At 39.3% G+C, this 16974-nt stretch overlaps 1 protein-coding gene across 1 annotated transcript in view; it reads right to left on the bottom strand.

Annotated features, from left to right (window-relative positions):
* loxl4 (lysyl oxidase-like 4) overlaps positions 1 to 16768 on the bottom strand; it is a 40821-nt gene extending 24053 nt beyond the window's left edge. Inside the window, exons 1-4 of the mRNA XM_079855142.1 lie at positions 16566 to 16768; positions 14206 to 14521; positions 11153 to 11466; positions 10536 to 10750 (exon numbers count right to left, since the gene is read on the bottom strand). Of these exons, the coding sequence (XP_079711268.1) occupies positions 10536 to 10750; positions 11153 to 11466; positions 14206 to 14500 (824 nt within the window). The 5' untranslated portion in view covers positions 14501 to 14521; positions 16566 to 16768. The remainder of the gene's footprint in view (positions 1 to 10535; positions 10751 to 11152; positions 11467 to 14205; positions 14522 to 16565) is intronic.
* Between the last annotated feature and the right edge of the window lie 206 nt (positions 16769 to 16974).

Raw genomic sequence — 16974 nt, 5'->3', positions numbered from 1 at the left:
TCTGTCCAACTAAATGTGGTAGTTATTAAAGATTCGTGCTGGTATAACCCAAAGGATTTTACTCTGATTTAGCAGAATCTGTTTTTCTGACTACACACACAAAATAGTTTATCAAATGTCTGCTTTAATAAGGACTTTCAAAATATGTAAATTCAATCCAGATTTAATAATCTCAATTTCCTGACGGACGCGTCTTAACGAGTAAAATTCATGAGAGAATATCAGTCAACAGAAAAGAAACAAGTCAACTGCTGTGTGGAATCTCCAGTTCAATGACCTCATAAAATATTCTGGATGTTTCTTCCATATGACATTCTGTAGCCGAGTAACATTCTAGTAACTCGTGTCTAAAGCTACAGAACTCCATCTTAAAAATGATCATTTACAGCTGGAATTCAAATAAATAATTTCATATAATTTATATATGAAGTTGTCATTTTATATATCAAAAGTAGTTCTCTGAACATGAAGAGATGCTTTACAATAACTAATATATATACAGTCTTATAGTGGCTGGCACTGAAATACCCACCTGCTCATGTAATTAGTCCAAGAGTTCCACCCTTGGTTTACTGCTGAACCAAGAAAACTTAATGATAGAGAGAGCTGGTCTGTTTGGAGACAACAATCATGCCACTGTTTTAAGCATTAGTCTACATACACACAAAACTCACTCTCTCTCTTTCTCTCTCTCTCTCTCTCTGAAATGCTGTTTAAGCATTTATTTAAGCAATAGGGCACTCAAATCTCTGATATATTGAGAACATTCTAAATAATATAGTACATCTTAAGGACCAATCTCAACAGTCATGACATAATACAATACAAGGACGCAAGTTTTCATGAAAAGGTTTCGATAACACCAGCCAGGGTGTCTCCAGGGTTGATTGTTATTAAAAATCCACTTATATATATATATATATATATATATATATATATATATATATATATATATATATATATATATATATATATATATATATATATATATATATATATATATATATATATATATATATATATAAAGTGTGAAACTTGCCTACTTGAAACTAAACATGAAACTAAATTGCCTTAGCAATTATTTCCTAAGTGCAGGTCATATATTTAACATATAACACCGAATGTTGAATGCCTAAACTGATTATTGTGCTTGACCCTCAAAGGTGATTCTCAATGAACTGAAAATTTGTTTAAAATAAGTTTAAATCCTGCAATTAAATGACTGAGCCAAAATTTACAGTACAAACTCCATAAATATAGAAGGTCATTTTTCTTTCTGAACACAGTCTGACTGGGCCACTGCTTTAGACCGACGACCAGAATCCAAACCATTAAAATATTGTATTTCATTTCTTGAGATGCTCGTCTAAGGATATTTCCTTATTGTGGTTTAAGTCTTTCAGTTTCCTCGGTGACAGAGTGTGTCCTGCTGACACAGCAGCCTATGGGGCGCAGCTATAATTGTAATCTGTCTTTCCCTTACTCGCCAGAAACGTGGAAATCTTCTGAGGGACCCAACATTTAATTACAGCATCTTCAGCTGAGGATCCAGAAGAAGCAGTGTCAGGGCGGGGTGACTCGCGATCTCTGAGACGCTGAGTGGGAGCGTGAGGGATCGCTCTTCAGTACATCTGCCAAGTCTGGTGCTCTTTGGAGACTTAACAAAATGCACGTAATACATGGTGAGGTCAGGTACTGGGCACGCTCACAGACGAGGAAGAGCCAAATGGAGATTCTCTAGGACGTAAGCCACAAAAACCACAGCTAGCTCTATAAGCTCTAATTTAAGTTCAAACAGCATCTTCAAGTTGCTGTTTGTGGCATGTCTTTGAGTCATGCATAAACAAAAGCTTGCTTAGGTGTTCCTGTGACCTCAAGATTAGGATTCTCAGGAAAAAAGGCACAAAGCCCAAAAAAAAAAAAAAAGATAGCAAAAACCTGTCAACGATCTTTTCTGCTGGGTAAGATTTTTTTTTTTTTAGAGCATAACAAATTTAAAAGCACATTTATCGGGGCATTTTGTAATGCAGCAGCAGACAGACCTTAGAAGAATCATCAGCAAAAAGCACTTACAACACTTATAACGCCCCAGCACAAACCTAAAAAAGCTTTTAGGCCGCAGACCCATAAGATTAAGGTGGTGCTTTTTATAATGAACACATGGGATGGCATGCCAGCACGGCCAAAGTCCATTCACAAGATGGGAATAAAATAGTTGTGCTGCGAGTGTGGTAACTCAAAAAAATGCCTCTGAATGCCTCTATTTCAAACCAAATTATTAACTAAACTAAGAAAACCTGCTCAGAGTTAAATGGATTTGCATGGTCATGAAATAAAAATGTGCTTGTGCAACAGACAAATAAGAAGGTTGATTGGTAGGTAGGTAGGAAGGAAGGAGGGGTAGAAAATAAGAAGGGAGGTAGGCAAATACTGTAGATTTGGTGGATAGGTGGATAAGTAGTTTGGGTAAAGGTAGGTAGGTAGATAAAACTGGTAAATATGTAGAAAGTAGGTAAATGATAGATAGTTAACCAAGAAGGTAGGTAGACAGGAGAGGGATGAAAATAAGAATGAAGGTAGATAGGAGGATAAGTATTTAGGTAGGTAAAAAGGTAGGTAGGCAGTTTGGCAGGAGTGTAAAAAATAGGTTGGTAGAGAGGTAGGTAGGTACATAGGAGGGTAAAAAAATAGGTAGGTAAGTAGGAAGTAGACTAAGTAGGCAGGTAGGTACAGTTAAAAGATAGGTAGCTACGTAAATGATAGGTAGTTGACTAAGAGGTAAGTAGGTAGATAACTAGGATGGTAAAAAGATTAATAGGTAGGTAACTAGGTTGCAGGGGTGTATATGTATGCAGGCAGATGGATAATGTGGATAGGTTTATAAGTAGTTAGGCAAGTAAAAAGGTAGGTAGGTAAGTACAAAGGAAGGTTAAAAAAATAGGTAGATATGTAGGCAATTAGGTAAATGATAGGCAGTTATCCAAGTAAGCAGGTAGGAGGGGAAGAAAATATATAGGAAGGTAGATAGATACTTTAGATGGGCAAGTACAGCAAGTTGGTTGGTGGATATATGGATAAGTAAAGTAGGTTAAAAAAGGGGTTGGAAGGTGAAAAGATAGGTAGGCGAGTAGGTGAATGATAGGCTGACAGTCACAAGTTGTTGCAGGCAGAGAGATGAAGACAAGGCAAGTTTATGTATATAGCACATTTCATACACTATGGTAATTCAAAGTGCTTTACACAGAAAGGAATTAAAATAATCCCAAAATAAAAACAAAGAAAATTAAAACAGTTATAAAAGGAATTACAGTAAAAATACATAGATATGATACATAGATAAAATTCTCATCTGGCATGTATCATATTTTTCACAGCTCCCAGTTTTACTCTGAGATTTTCCCATGGTGATTACACTGTGGTATTCTTTCGGCGCACCTAAGAAATATATTGTACGTCTCCAATAGACCCGATTTATCCCCAAAATCGGACAGGAGGAGCTCTAGGACTGACTCGGGTTCACTGCCCCACCAGTCCGCACCCCAAAGAATAAGAAGAATAAAGTTCAAACATGAGTTTAATAACAATTATCTAAAAGGTAAACAGAAGGTGGCATCACACATAATCATAAGACAGACCAGACAGAGAATGAACACGAGGGAACAATTTATATAGTGACGCAAACAAGATGATTAATATAACACAGCTGAACCAAACAAATTCATAATGATGGTGACCATGGTAACAAAGGAGCGGCCGGAAAATCAAACAAAGGAACATGAGAATTAATGAAAACAAACTAAAAGTCTATGATAACTCAGACAAACTGCACATAACTGTGACAGTGACTATGTAGGTAGGTCTAACCCAATGAGAGTAAACTAATAGAAAAGTAGGAAACCATTCAGGGTACCATCACTGTTATTATGTATAAACCCATTATGCAGATAGACAACCTGTATAAATGCCCTTTTAGAATAAGAGCTAAGAGGTGAAATTTAGCCCAGAAACTCCCAACAGTAATCTGCTCTTTACATACTTAAAATAACTGATCAAAAAAGACAAGACTGTGAAAGTACAGCTTGGTTGGAAACACTCTGTGAGGAGGCAGGAGAAAGTTCAAGGGTGACAATGTCAATAAAATCATTAAACAAACTTGAAACTCTTTCTCCAACAACAGACACTTTGAAGGCTTTAAACTGATGTCCTTTTCCAATAACAATCAGCAGGAATATTAGACTTCTTACTTAAATCTAAGCGTTCAGAAACAGACCGTTCATTTCACTAGCACTGGGGTCTAGATAGCATCAGTACGTTTGAAAGATCTTTTAATCATTGCTTAAGTGCTCAAGTTTGTGAAAGGTGCCTGGGGAACAGAGATAAGGGAAACAGACTTGCTTTTCCAACCAACAGAGGAGGTGAATCTTTCACTTTCTAAGTGGTGTCCGCAAAATAATATAGGGTTTAAAGACAAGTGGAAAAGTTTTTCATCACCTTTCATCACATCTCCAGCGCAATCCGGAGGGAGAACTGTGGGAACAGTTTTCATGTGTAGGGGTGCGTACTTCATAGTGGGCACACAACCTACATTTATTACATCTCCCGCACGAGCTGGGGGGAGAATTGGTACTGTGGTGGCAGTGCTTGTGTGCAGGGGTGCTGTATAGTGAGCACATGACCTGCATTTATTGCATCCCCAGCGTGAGCTGGAGGAGAGGTTAATACTTTGGGAACAGTGCTTGTGCGTACTTTATCGTGGGCACGTGACCTACATATGACACAGACAGAAAAGAGCTCTTTTCGTGCTTTATTTGTGTCGCCGTAAAAATGGCGTTTGTTTGCAGGTGTGTGTGTTTTATAACAGACCCATATACTGCAACGTCGGTATTTCCAGCCGCTTGAAAAGAGGGGACTGGGAAATGTGTGGAACGCTTTTTGGAGAGTGGTCCGGCCTCGGCGGGACTCAAACTGTCTCTCTTTCTTCCTAAGGCTAGGAAGGCTTACGAGGCTCGGGGTCCAACACAATCTTTGGTCGGGGTCCCCGTCTCTCAGGGAACTGCTGGCGCTTTGCAGAGCGAGAGTGGTGACGGACTTCAGTCGCTGGGCGGGGCTGGGAGACCGGAGGCGCTGATTTTACCTGCTGAGGAGGCAGAAGCAGAGCTGGAGTGTTTCGGGAGAAAGTGACGCATAGCTTGCAACGCTTTCTGAGCCTCAGTGTAGCGCTCCATGAACCCTGGGCCGAACAGACCAGTGGTGGAGATAGGGGAGTCCAGAAAAGCTGTCCTATCTGCGTCCATGTCAGTCAAATGAAGCCATAGGTGCCGCTCAAGCACCATCAAGCTGGCCATGCTTCGTCCAATCGCCTGGGCTGACGACTTTGTGGCTCGCAGGGCCAGGTCTGTGGCGCTGCGCAGATCCCTGAAAGCTTCCGGTTCAGGTCCAGACTCGTCCAAAGAGCGGAGAAGTTTGGCCTGAAAAACTTGGACGATAGCCATGGTGTGAAGCGCCGAAGCAGCTTGGGCAGCGGCGGCGTATGCACGGTCAGCGAGAGCTGATGTGGCGCGGCAAGGCTTGGATGGATGCGACGCTTCAGCTTTCCATCCAGTAGCGGTGGGCGGGCAAAGGTGTGCGGCCACCACTTCCTCGAGGGGAAGAATCACCTCATAGTCTTTCTCCAGAGCGCCGTCTACGGTAGAGAACGTCGAGGAGAAGGAAGGCTTTTATCAAGCTGAGTGTGGCACCTTCCACGATTTCGTCAGCTCGTCGTGCACTTCTGGGAAGAAGGGGGAGGGTCTCTGCTGAGGGGCCTGCCGGTGCCCCTGCAGGAACCACTCATCAAGCCTGTTGCGCGCGGGCTCATCGGGCGAAGACCACTCGAACCCAAGGTTTTCAACGGCCTTGGTGAGCACGCGGAGAAGCTCTCTATCGATGCTCGTTCTCGTGCTGGCTTGTGTTGATGGAGCGGGAGAGGGCCTCACAAAGAGGGCCTCAGCATGAGGCGCGGGTGGTGCGAGGCATTTGAAGCAACTCCTCGGAAATTTAGCTCTCTTATAAAAATGTGACGCGACGGTGAGCACACTAGCGTTAAAGGATATGGCGCGCCGGATGGCACAGCAGAACAGCAGGCTGAAGGAGGCGTCCGGTGAACCCAGGAAGCCGGCGTCCTCAGGGCTGCGAAGCAGAAGGCTTGTTCCGCTGAAAGTTTGTTGATGGCAGCGAAGGCTTCTATCCAGAGATCAGCGAAGTGGAGTGTTCGCTGAAGGAGATAAAATCTGAGTTCCTTGGCAAAGAATGGGTGCTTATATAGCCATAAGCCACGCCCATTCTGACGGGCTCTGACACACTAGGGCGTCTGAGCCGCCTCACCATAGATTTGTGCAGTTGCAGCAGCACAGCCAATGACCGCGCTAGTCACTCATCTGTGTATGCTATGCAGCTGCACTGCATTTTAAAAAATTGCCTTCAATATTCTCAAGAAAAGGAGTTTTCCCATAGCGTAAGCTAGCCTTACGCAATACGAGAGACCTCTCGAAAGGGAACACTGTATCCATGCAACTGATAGCAGCGGCAACGAGGGCTCAGCTTGATTGAAAGAAACAACACATTTTAGCGCAAGTAGTGCAAGCAACTAAATTAATGCTCTGCTAGTTAACTGGAGATGTTTTATTTATTTGTATTAGGTACATCCGTGCCTCATGATGTTTCAAAAAGTGGTGGGGGACAATATCGATCCTTAGAAAAAGTGGTGGGGACATGTCCCACCCATCCCACCCGCAAATTACACCTATACACATGATCAATAAAAATTAAAGCTCCACTTTCACATGAATAATTTGCGTGCCAGAATGTTTGAATCCATGTGCTAACACACTATCGCTGTAAAGCTGCTTTGAAACAAACAAATCTGTATGGTAACAAGTGCTACATAAATAAAGATGACTTGACCATCATATATTCTGCAATATAAACAGCATAAAGTAATTAGAGCACCATTTACTTGCCTCAAAAAAGTCTGTTTTTTTGTTATTATTGTTATTATTATTATTTATTGCTACACTTCAATATGTGAATTATTCCATCAGAAAATTAACACTTTTAACGTTGTCAGACTTTAAAACAACGGAGCTGCGCACTTCAGTTGATTTCAAAATCTGACACAGACTGATTCATGTTCCATACTAGTCACACAAATTTCAGTTCAGTTAGAACCAGATGCATATTTGTACTGATGATTCTAATTTGATTATTTTATATCCAATTGTTGATATTTGTGTTTTGAAAAAGTTTTTGATTGATGTTTTTACTCCTAACCAATTTTCTACATTAAAATTTTTCTTTTTATTTGGGCTAGTAAAATTCATTTTGGGCTACCAAAATCTGAAGAGTGCCTGCCCGAAGGCCTACCAGCGACTTTGAAATTTTGCGAGCCCTGTTCATTCATTCATTGCTATAGGAGAGGAAGAATTGTCTAAACTCATTAAATCATCTAAATCAACAACATGTATGTTAGACCCTATCCTATTGAAACCCTATCCTAAACTAAGCTATTGAAAGTGATGCTTCCAGAGGTCATAGATCCTCTTCTTAATATCATTAATTCATCTTTGGCTATTTATACATATTTGGCTGGCTATTATTAAACCTCTTATTAAAAAAACGCAACCTGATCCTACAGAATTTGTCAATTACAGTCCGATCTCGAATCTACCTTTTCTGTCAAAATTAATAGAAAAGGCAGTATCCTCACAACTATGTTCCTTTTTAGAAAGAAATGATATCTGCAAGGATTTCAAGTCAGGATTTAGACCATATCATAGCACTGCGACTGCTCTCGTTAGAGTTACAAATGATTTGCTCTTATTATCCGATCGTGGTTGTGTCTCTCTATTAGTGTTACTCGATCTTAGTGCTGCATTTGATACTATCGACCACAACATTCTTTTGAATAGACTCAAAAATTATGTTGCCATTAGTGGAATTGCACTAGCATGGTTCAAATCATACTTATCTGACCATTATCAGTTTGTAGCAGTAAATGAAGAGATGCCATATCGATCAAAAGTTCAGTATGGAGTACCACAAGGCTCAGTACTAGGACCGTTGCTGTTCACCCTGTACATGCTACCCTTGGGAGATATCATTAGGAAGCATGGAATTCGTTTTCACTGTTATGCTGATGATACTCAGCTCTATATTTCTACGTGCCCCGACGAAACGCACCAATTCACAAAATTAACGGAATGCATAGCTGATATAAAAATTTGGATGACTAGTAATTTCCTACAACTTAATTCTGAAAAAACAGAGTTTCTAATTATTGGGCAAAAAACCTCTGCACGTATTAACCCAGAATACTGTCTAACAATTGATGGATGATTCGTCGTCGGTTAGGAACAACCTGGGTGTGCTTTTTGATACCAATCTTTCATTTGAATGCCACGTTTCTAGCATCTGTAAAACCGCATTCTTCCATCTTAAAAATATATCTAAATTACGACATATGCTTTCAATGAAAAATGCAGAACAGTTAGTTCATGCGTTCATGACCTCAAGGCTAGATTATTGTAATGCTCTACTGGGTGGTTGCCCTGAACGCTTAATAAACAAAGTCCATTTGGTCCAAAGCGCAGCAGCTCGAGTTCTTACTAGAACCAGAAAGTATGACTGTATTAGCCCCATTCTGTCATCACTGCATTGGCTCCCTATTAAACACTGTATAAATGTTTAGCTCTCCAGTACTTGAGCGAGCTCTTAACGCATTATAGTCCTTCACGTCTACTGCCATCTCAAATTTCTGGCCAGTTGATAATACCTAGAATATCAAAATCAACTGCAGGCGGTAGATCCTTCTCCTTTTTAGCACCAAAACTTTGGAACAGACTTCCTAACATTGTCCGGGAAGCAGACACACTCTGTCAGTTCAAAGCTAGACTAAAAACGGATCTATTTTACCTGGCATTCGTATAGAACATTATACATTTCTATTATTCAAATAAGTTAAATGATTATTAGGCTGCATAGATTAGGTCAGCTGGAACCGGGTACACTTCCTATAACAGCTGATGTGCTCGTTACATCATAAGAAGAATGGCATCTATGCTAATGTTAGTCTTTCTGTTTATTTCACGGTTTACTGAAGTCAGCTGAATCCGGGCCGTATCCAGATCAGATGGTGGGGTGGACCTGCGCCTGGACCCATCCATGACGCATCCCTGAGGTGCCAGCCTCATCAGCCTTGTGAAGGCCTCATCGACACGACAGCCATCAGCACTGATCCTCAACAAAGTCGTCCCCATACCGCCGTGATGACTCCGACTTCCAACCAGATGGAACTAGATAAATATTCTGAATGTTCTGATCCAATCTGACTTCTGACCTGTAATGCTGCCCGAATCATAATCATTCACTGCTCGTTGGCCAGAGGAGAACTGGCCCCCGGCTGAGCCTGGTTTCTCCCAAGGTTTTTTTTTTTCTCCATTCTGTCACCTGATGTAGTTTTGGTACCTTGCCACTGTTGCCTTGGCTTTTGGCTTGCTTAGTTGGGGACATTTATTATTCAACAATATTACTGATCTGCCTTACTTAAGGTGGACGATGACGCAATTTTCTTCTAGAAACAAACTAGTATTGTTGTATTATTTTCATGTTTTCACTGTGAAGCAGCTTTGATACAATCTGTATAGTAAAAAGCACCATATAAATAAAGGTGACTTGACTTGACTTTCCACTACATGCAGAGACAAACATCTTTTTGTGCTTAGAAATGAACTTTTTCTACTTGCAATATCATCCTCACATCATCCTGTGTGGTCCAACAAACATAGCAAATCCAAAAACAAACAAAACAAGAGGAAAAAAAGAAATAAAGATAGGATCCCTTGAATAACAGGTACCAGTCTTTCTATATATATTTTTTCTTAAATTATACTAAAATTGAAATTATTAAGAAGTATCCTTTTTCAAGAAATTACTTTTATACTATAAAATATTTGGTAACACTTTATTTTACATTGTAATTTTTACACGTTACATGTAGTTACTGTAGTTATAATTAATAATATTTCACAATTTTACTCTTTTAATTGTATTTTTTATTAAACAAATGCAGCCTTGGTGAGCATAAGAGACTTAAAAAACGTTCAAAAACAAAACAGACCCTAAATTTAGAATTTTTGATTCAACATCAATATTTAACCAAATTTTACCTGTATTTACCCTTACTTAAACAGCATGTTAAAATAAATCTGTTGCTGGCTGATACAGTTCTGCTATATGTGAACCAGACAGTCTTTTCCTGTCCAAGTGGGCAGTTTTTGGACAGAATATGCTGCAGTCTGGACTAGATTTTATGTTATTAGTCAAAAGTCTGGGAAACCCTGTACTAACACAATACAATTCACACAACTAATATCATCCAATAACAGGGAATTAGAACTAAATGTTGGATTTTAATATAATACTAATTATCTCAGGACCAAAACCTCAGAGAATAATGCCAGTGCACATGTTGTATTTTTCATTAGAAGTGCAAGACTCACTTGTAGGTGTTCATGTTGGGCTTCTCCGCGTCAGGAAAGCCAAGCATCCCACACACAACTCTGCTGCTATTCAAACTCCAGCCTTTATCACACACCTGTCTCCATCTCCCAGCATGCTTTACTTCCACTACACCCTCCGTGACAAGAGTGTGCCTCTTTGTAACCATCAAGACTGGCTTGAGACGGACTTCCTCAATCCTCACCCTACTGGCAGACTAGAGGAAGATTGAAAACACAACATTTTCTCATGAGCATACCTGCAAGTTTGCCCAACAATGAAACATCTCATATTGATTCAAACCCTTCTTTCATGTGTCATGCATAAAAATGGCAGAAAAGTACTATAAAAGAATTGGAAAAAGTGGCCAATTGCAACAAGTGCACTAGATTCCAAGTAGGATATTCTTTAAAAAGTATTATTTTGTGTTCCACCGAAGAAGGAAAGTAAGATGAGTTTGGAACAACATAAAGATGAATAAATGCTTTGTTTAAATTTCCAGCTAAATCAAAATTTAAAGAAAATGCAGATGAGATTACTTATGGATTAAAACGTCAAGGTCAGGATTCGGTTTAGAGTTAATCATAAGCATTTCAGATCTACTTCATTCTCTGTTTACCGGATTATGAAACTGCTGTCTGGAGAATTGATCCCATCCGGTATGATCCTGGGAATGTCCATTGCCTTGCCTGAGATGTGCATGTGAGTAAATGTCCTGCCAACGGTTGGAGGTGACTGTGTTTGGTCTGAGAGCGATGGTGTGCCCTCTTCTGGTGACTCCAGGATGCACTTGGTCCAGCCTTCTCTCTGGACTACAGACCACCCCGAGATCCTCAGTGTGTTTGCAGTCATTAACACCCCACCCGTTCGACTTGCAGTCTTTCAGAGTTTTCTCTGTTCCTTCACACCTCACATTATCCATCCAAATGGGGCCTGTGGCAGATGTTACAGGTTACAAAAGCGCTAGATGAATAAAACATCAGTTATAGGTCTTAAAATGCCCTTATTATGCTTTATGATATTACCTTTCATGTAGTGTGTAATATAGCTGGTTGTGAATGTAAAATGTCTTGCAAAGTTTCAAAGATCAAACTGCACAACAAATGGAGTTATTGTCTCCCAAACCATTTCTGAACTGCCTGAAACAAGTCGTCAGTGATTCCAGTCTTAGGTCGTGTTTACACCTGGTATTAAGATGGGTTTTGATCGATCAGATCATCAGTAGATGAGAGAGACACATTCCCGTTTACACCTGCTGTCTTTTTTCCACTTTCAACCACTTCTGTCCTGATTTCTTCGAGGGGAGGATCTATTGGCAGGTAAATGTATGTGTTTTTTTGCGCAATTTACATATGAATGTGACCGGAGATGACGGAAAAAAACACGGAGGGCAGCCGATTTCGTTTCTGCTCTGATAGCCGCAAGCCCACGCCGAACACAGTTTGTGTTCGAAATCAGGAATGGTGAGAGAACATTGTGCTTGGTACATTTTTCGTTTTTAAACCAAACTTGGGTCTTCATCCGACAAAGTTTCAATCCTATCTGTCTAGCGTGCTTCCCATGTTTACGCATTAGGTCAGTAGAAGGAGAGAAGGCGGTCTTTTGTGGCTGTTCGAACGCATTTAACCACATGAGCGTTAAGACAACAAAAGCAATGAGGTCGAATGCGTTTTCGACTACCACTGAAAGTGGTTGAAAGTGGACAAGCTCAAAATGTTTTAGACCCTGTTTACATCTGTATTTAGCATCATCCACTTGTGATCCGATCAACCAAAACGCATCTTAACATCCGGTGTATGCAGGACCTTACTTCTTACTTGAACCTACGTAATGTAAGTTTGTAACAAATTTGCATAAAGCCATCCGTTAGTCCTCATTGGATGCCACAAACAACGTCTACTTTGATCTGCCCTCAAACACTGTAGTTGTAGTAGAGGCCTGGAAAAGTTTGGTTCGTGTTGTCAACATGTCGAGAAGACACTGTTTTCTGCGCTGCAAAAGCAATCCACTTTGCATGCACTTCCAAAGTATGTGGATCAGGTTCGAATTGATATGGTAAAATCGATGGCATCAATACTGGTATCATTCTATGGTAAAGGACGTTTTGTTTCCAACATGCGCTGTAAGTGGTAGACCAATCACAACAGACTGGGCCATCTGACCAATCAGAGCAGAGTAATCTCTTGGAAAGGAGGGGTTTAGAGACACCGGACTCTTGATCGAATCATTTCGGACACTGTGAGAAAAAAGGTGATGCTGCAATGTATATTAAGAGAAAAATAAAGTGTTTTTATTTGTTGTTTTTTTTTACCTTGGATGCATGTAAACCTATAATATGAGACCCCAGAAACAAAAGTAGGAATAATATAGGCACTTTAAAGGAACAGAATTATATCTTTCCAAACCTGAATAACTCTCGTTTCAACACAAAATGTGAATTTGAAAAAAAAAATTATGACAAAATAAGTCCATACAACTCAAATGTATTTTTCAAATGTAACAAATATATTACAAGTCTTCTAAAGTCATATGTCATACGTTTTGTGTGATGAACAGATCAAAATTGAAGTCGTTATTCACTGGAAACCCTGATATTTGAAAGTTAATAAGAAAAATAAACTAATCATTCTTTTAAGTAAAACATTTTCAGTTAATCAGACAATCCAGTTCAAAACTGCCCTGAATTATTCATTTTAGTATCAGACTTAAGAATCAGAGTATGGTTCTCAAGTTGATTAACATTCAAGGAGAAGATTATCATTGAATAATGACTTCAATTTTGTTCTGTTCATAGCATACAGTTATAATATCTGCTTGGAAGACTTGAAATACAACATACAAGTTGCACCGACCACTTCTGTGAGACATTTATGGTTCTTTTGACATTTTTTTAAGTTTAAAGCTTCAGTCTCAAATCGTTAAATAAAGCAATCACTATTAAAACTTATTTTGTGTTCAAAAGAAAGTCATAAATGTTTGGAACGACATGAGGATGAGTAAATAAGGACAATTTTTGGGTGAACTACTTTTAAGCGAGACACTACCAATAGTTCAATTATTGTCATAAAAGACATTTTTTAAGAAAAGGTACATAAGTATACAGCAAAAGTCTGCAGACTTCATTTACACAAAACTTCTTTAATATGGGAAAGAAGTTTCACCAACAAAAACATTACAAAAGAGCTCTGGTGAAGCTGTCTGAAGGGTTTGTTTTAGTTTTAATGACAACGTTGTCCTGCCAACTAAGTGTTATACATGCTTTGGGTTAGTGGCTATCTTTATAGCTGCCTTAAAGTGAAATTACAGGGAGCGATTTGGGCGATGTAAAGAACTGTAGCTCTGTGCACTTGCACTAGTGTGAAACAGCTATTTAAAACAGCAATGCGCCTTCATACGCAATTGCGCTCAAGCCTTTCACATAATCCACAGTTACTTGTGAAAATAACAGAGATTAAAACTCTTAAACCTCAGCTACTCAGACAGCAAGTGTTTAAAATACTTAAAGGGATAGTTCACCCAAAAACTCAAAATTGGAGCATGGAGGCTTTCAAAAAAAGCGTACAGGTTTGGGACAACAATGACGGTGAGTAAATTATGACAAAATCTTAATTTTTGAGTCAAAAGAGATTCATAACCCACATGCCATGTATTTTAATAGAGAAATTCACTCACCCGCTCCCTCTCCGTACTTGGCACTGTGCGCCCATGTTATGCCACTTTGGAAACCCAGTTCCCTGCAAACCACATTAGCGAGTTTAATGTCGACCTCGTCGTCGCAAACGGTGCCCCACGTCCCGTTGTGCAGGACTTCAACTCGTCCCTCGTTTTCTCTGTGGCCGATACCTGCCAGTCGCACTTTGGCAGCGGGAGCACGCCTTGACCGGACAGGCGATTCGGGACGTGCATCCGTGCACAAAAAGAGGAGTGTGAAGGTAAGAACACTCAAGGGAAAGATGGCCCGAATCATGACTACACACAGATGAGGCTTCTGGAATAGAAAACAACAGGGGTCCATGTTAGAAAATTAACTACTAAATTAAATTAACAGTAATATTAGTGAGTGATAGAGATAAATTGAGTAGTAGCTATTCGGCTGGTCATGTGACCTCAATATGGCAGCCTCCATGAGGTGACCCACTACATGTAAAATGAAACTGCTTTTATTAAGCTACTGATATGACTGGAGTCTTTGTCTAAACATGTTTTGCAAAAGCAATTTTTAAAGAATTAGCAGAACATTAAACAACTCCGTTAATAAGATGCACACCGAGTCCGAAATTTTCGCACGTTAAAAAATAAATATGACCTCACGTTGTGTCAATCACGTTACACACTGCCTCCGAAACTTTCATCCGTCATAAAAAAATGGGATCGGGTTCGATTTTCTGTGTTTTTCACATCCGTAGCTACTAGCAAGCATTTTGAGGGGCGTTTTGAAAATTCAGAGCCACCGAATGACGAATACGAAAAAATGCATATGAAAATTTTAGACTTAGTGTGCTAGGCCACATTTCACTTCAACATCAAAACAAAAATGTAACAAATTATATTTTGTATAAAGACAAACCTATTTGAAGACCATTAGGATTTTTTGCATTATGACAACTAAACTAATAAAATAAAAAAAATAAAAATTTAAATCTTAAGTTGCATCCCAAATGACGCACTAAACACAGCGAATTTATGCTGCCTTCACGTGCAATCAGAATTATCGCAAATACAAGTTTTCTAGTTAAACATTTAACATTACGCTCTCTCAAGTCATATCACTGGGAAGCTTGGGAATAATTTTAACAGCCAAATTCACAAGTTTGGCGGGCCACAAACTTTAAACATGGCGGAGGGGAGGACTTTTGCTGCTGTGACTGGAATTATTTATTCGTTTTTTCTACAACAGCTATCGCCTTGTCTTGTCGTTAAAGTAGTGCATATTTACAATATGAATAACCATTTGAAGCATATTGTATGTTTTATACACAACGAAAATTTTTAATATTTGACTGAAATTCCAGAATTGTCAGCAAGCTGACTATATACATAGCATGGTGAATGTTTATATGGTTGTCAGTGAATGGGAGCTAAATATCATTTTGGCTTCAATACAATTTTCCCAATAGATAGGCAAGAATAAACCCGGTGTCCTCCATGATTTCCGTTCTTTCCGACAACAAAGCACTTGAATGCGACAAGCTCGTAATCACAACTTCAGAAGTGGGAAGTAGGAAATTTGATGCAACTATGTACTCAACCGTGTAGTGTGTGAATTTTATAAGGTTATTTTGTCAATCAACTTCGAGGTCTGATAGCCCCTCCCCCTCCGCTACGTAACTAAAGCTGTGTCAGGTGAATGCGCGAAGCGTCCAACATTCCAACCTTTGCTTTTTCGGTTAATTAAGTGCATCTTCAGGATATTTAAAGTGCATTTTTTCTTTTGGGGATTTTGTGTGTGAAAACACTACTCGGACTATTTATACTACAAAACATCATAGAATAACACATAAGTAAGTGAATTGGGACACACCTTTAATATCCCAAATATTATTTCTGATTTCTTTCTTGTTTCATTTTGGAGTTAATTATGACTTTACAGGTTTAGTGAGGTTCACCCAACAGATTTGTACATGTTGCATTGAGGCATGTTAGATGGACGAAAAGTTTCAGTAGAGGTGTGATAACAGTAACCTTGTCTATGCAGGCCTAAGAAGAAACATGATTTTATAAGTATCCAAACAACAAACAGGAATAATAAGCTATTATTTCTCAATATCTATATGGAGACACATTATCAGAGATAGAAATAGATATCAATGTATATACAAATAGATATCAATGTATATCAAATGCACATAACATTTCAACCTCATCCAGGTAAGTGGCCAGAAATCATGGGCTTAATTCATGAATCAGTCAATAAAACCTAATATATATAACATAAAGCATGCACTAAGAGAAGAAGAAGAAACACATATTCAATCATATCATTAGGAGCCCAAGCAGACGCACCAAAGAGTTAAAAGTCAAATTTCACTCACCTGGCAGCCACACGCAAGTCACGTCAGTCACGGACTGGATGAAAATGAATGAAGGAGAAAGTTGAACACACACTCTGTCCCTCTCCCTCTCTCCCTCTCTCTCTCTATCACTTCTACATCCCTCCCACAGATGTCTCCATCTTTATCTCAATGCGTTTCACATCAATGCCTCTCCAGCAGAATTGTGAATTTTTTAGCAGTTGTTCGTATTGTAGTATACTTGCACTCAATTTTATACACTACATACATTCATATGACAATTTACCTTTTAAAAGGTTCTAATATATAACATTAATGTACCGCCCCTGCAGCTTTTGAACCTTTTACATATACAAGTGTCTGATAATTTTCTTCTAAATAACTCATTATTAGTAAATAAACCAGGCATTTGTAATTATTTGACTACAGC

Source organism: Squalius cephalus (genome assembly GCF_949319135.1).
Source record: "Squalius cephalus genome assembly, chromosome: 21".
Lineage (NCBI taxonomy): Eukaryota > Metazoa > Chordata > Actinopteri > Cypriniformes > Leuciscidae > Squalius > Squalius cephalus.
This window is presented reverse-complemented; position numbering and strand designations above follow the sequence as displayed.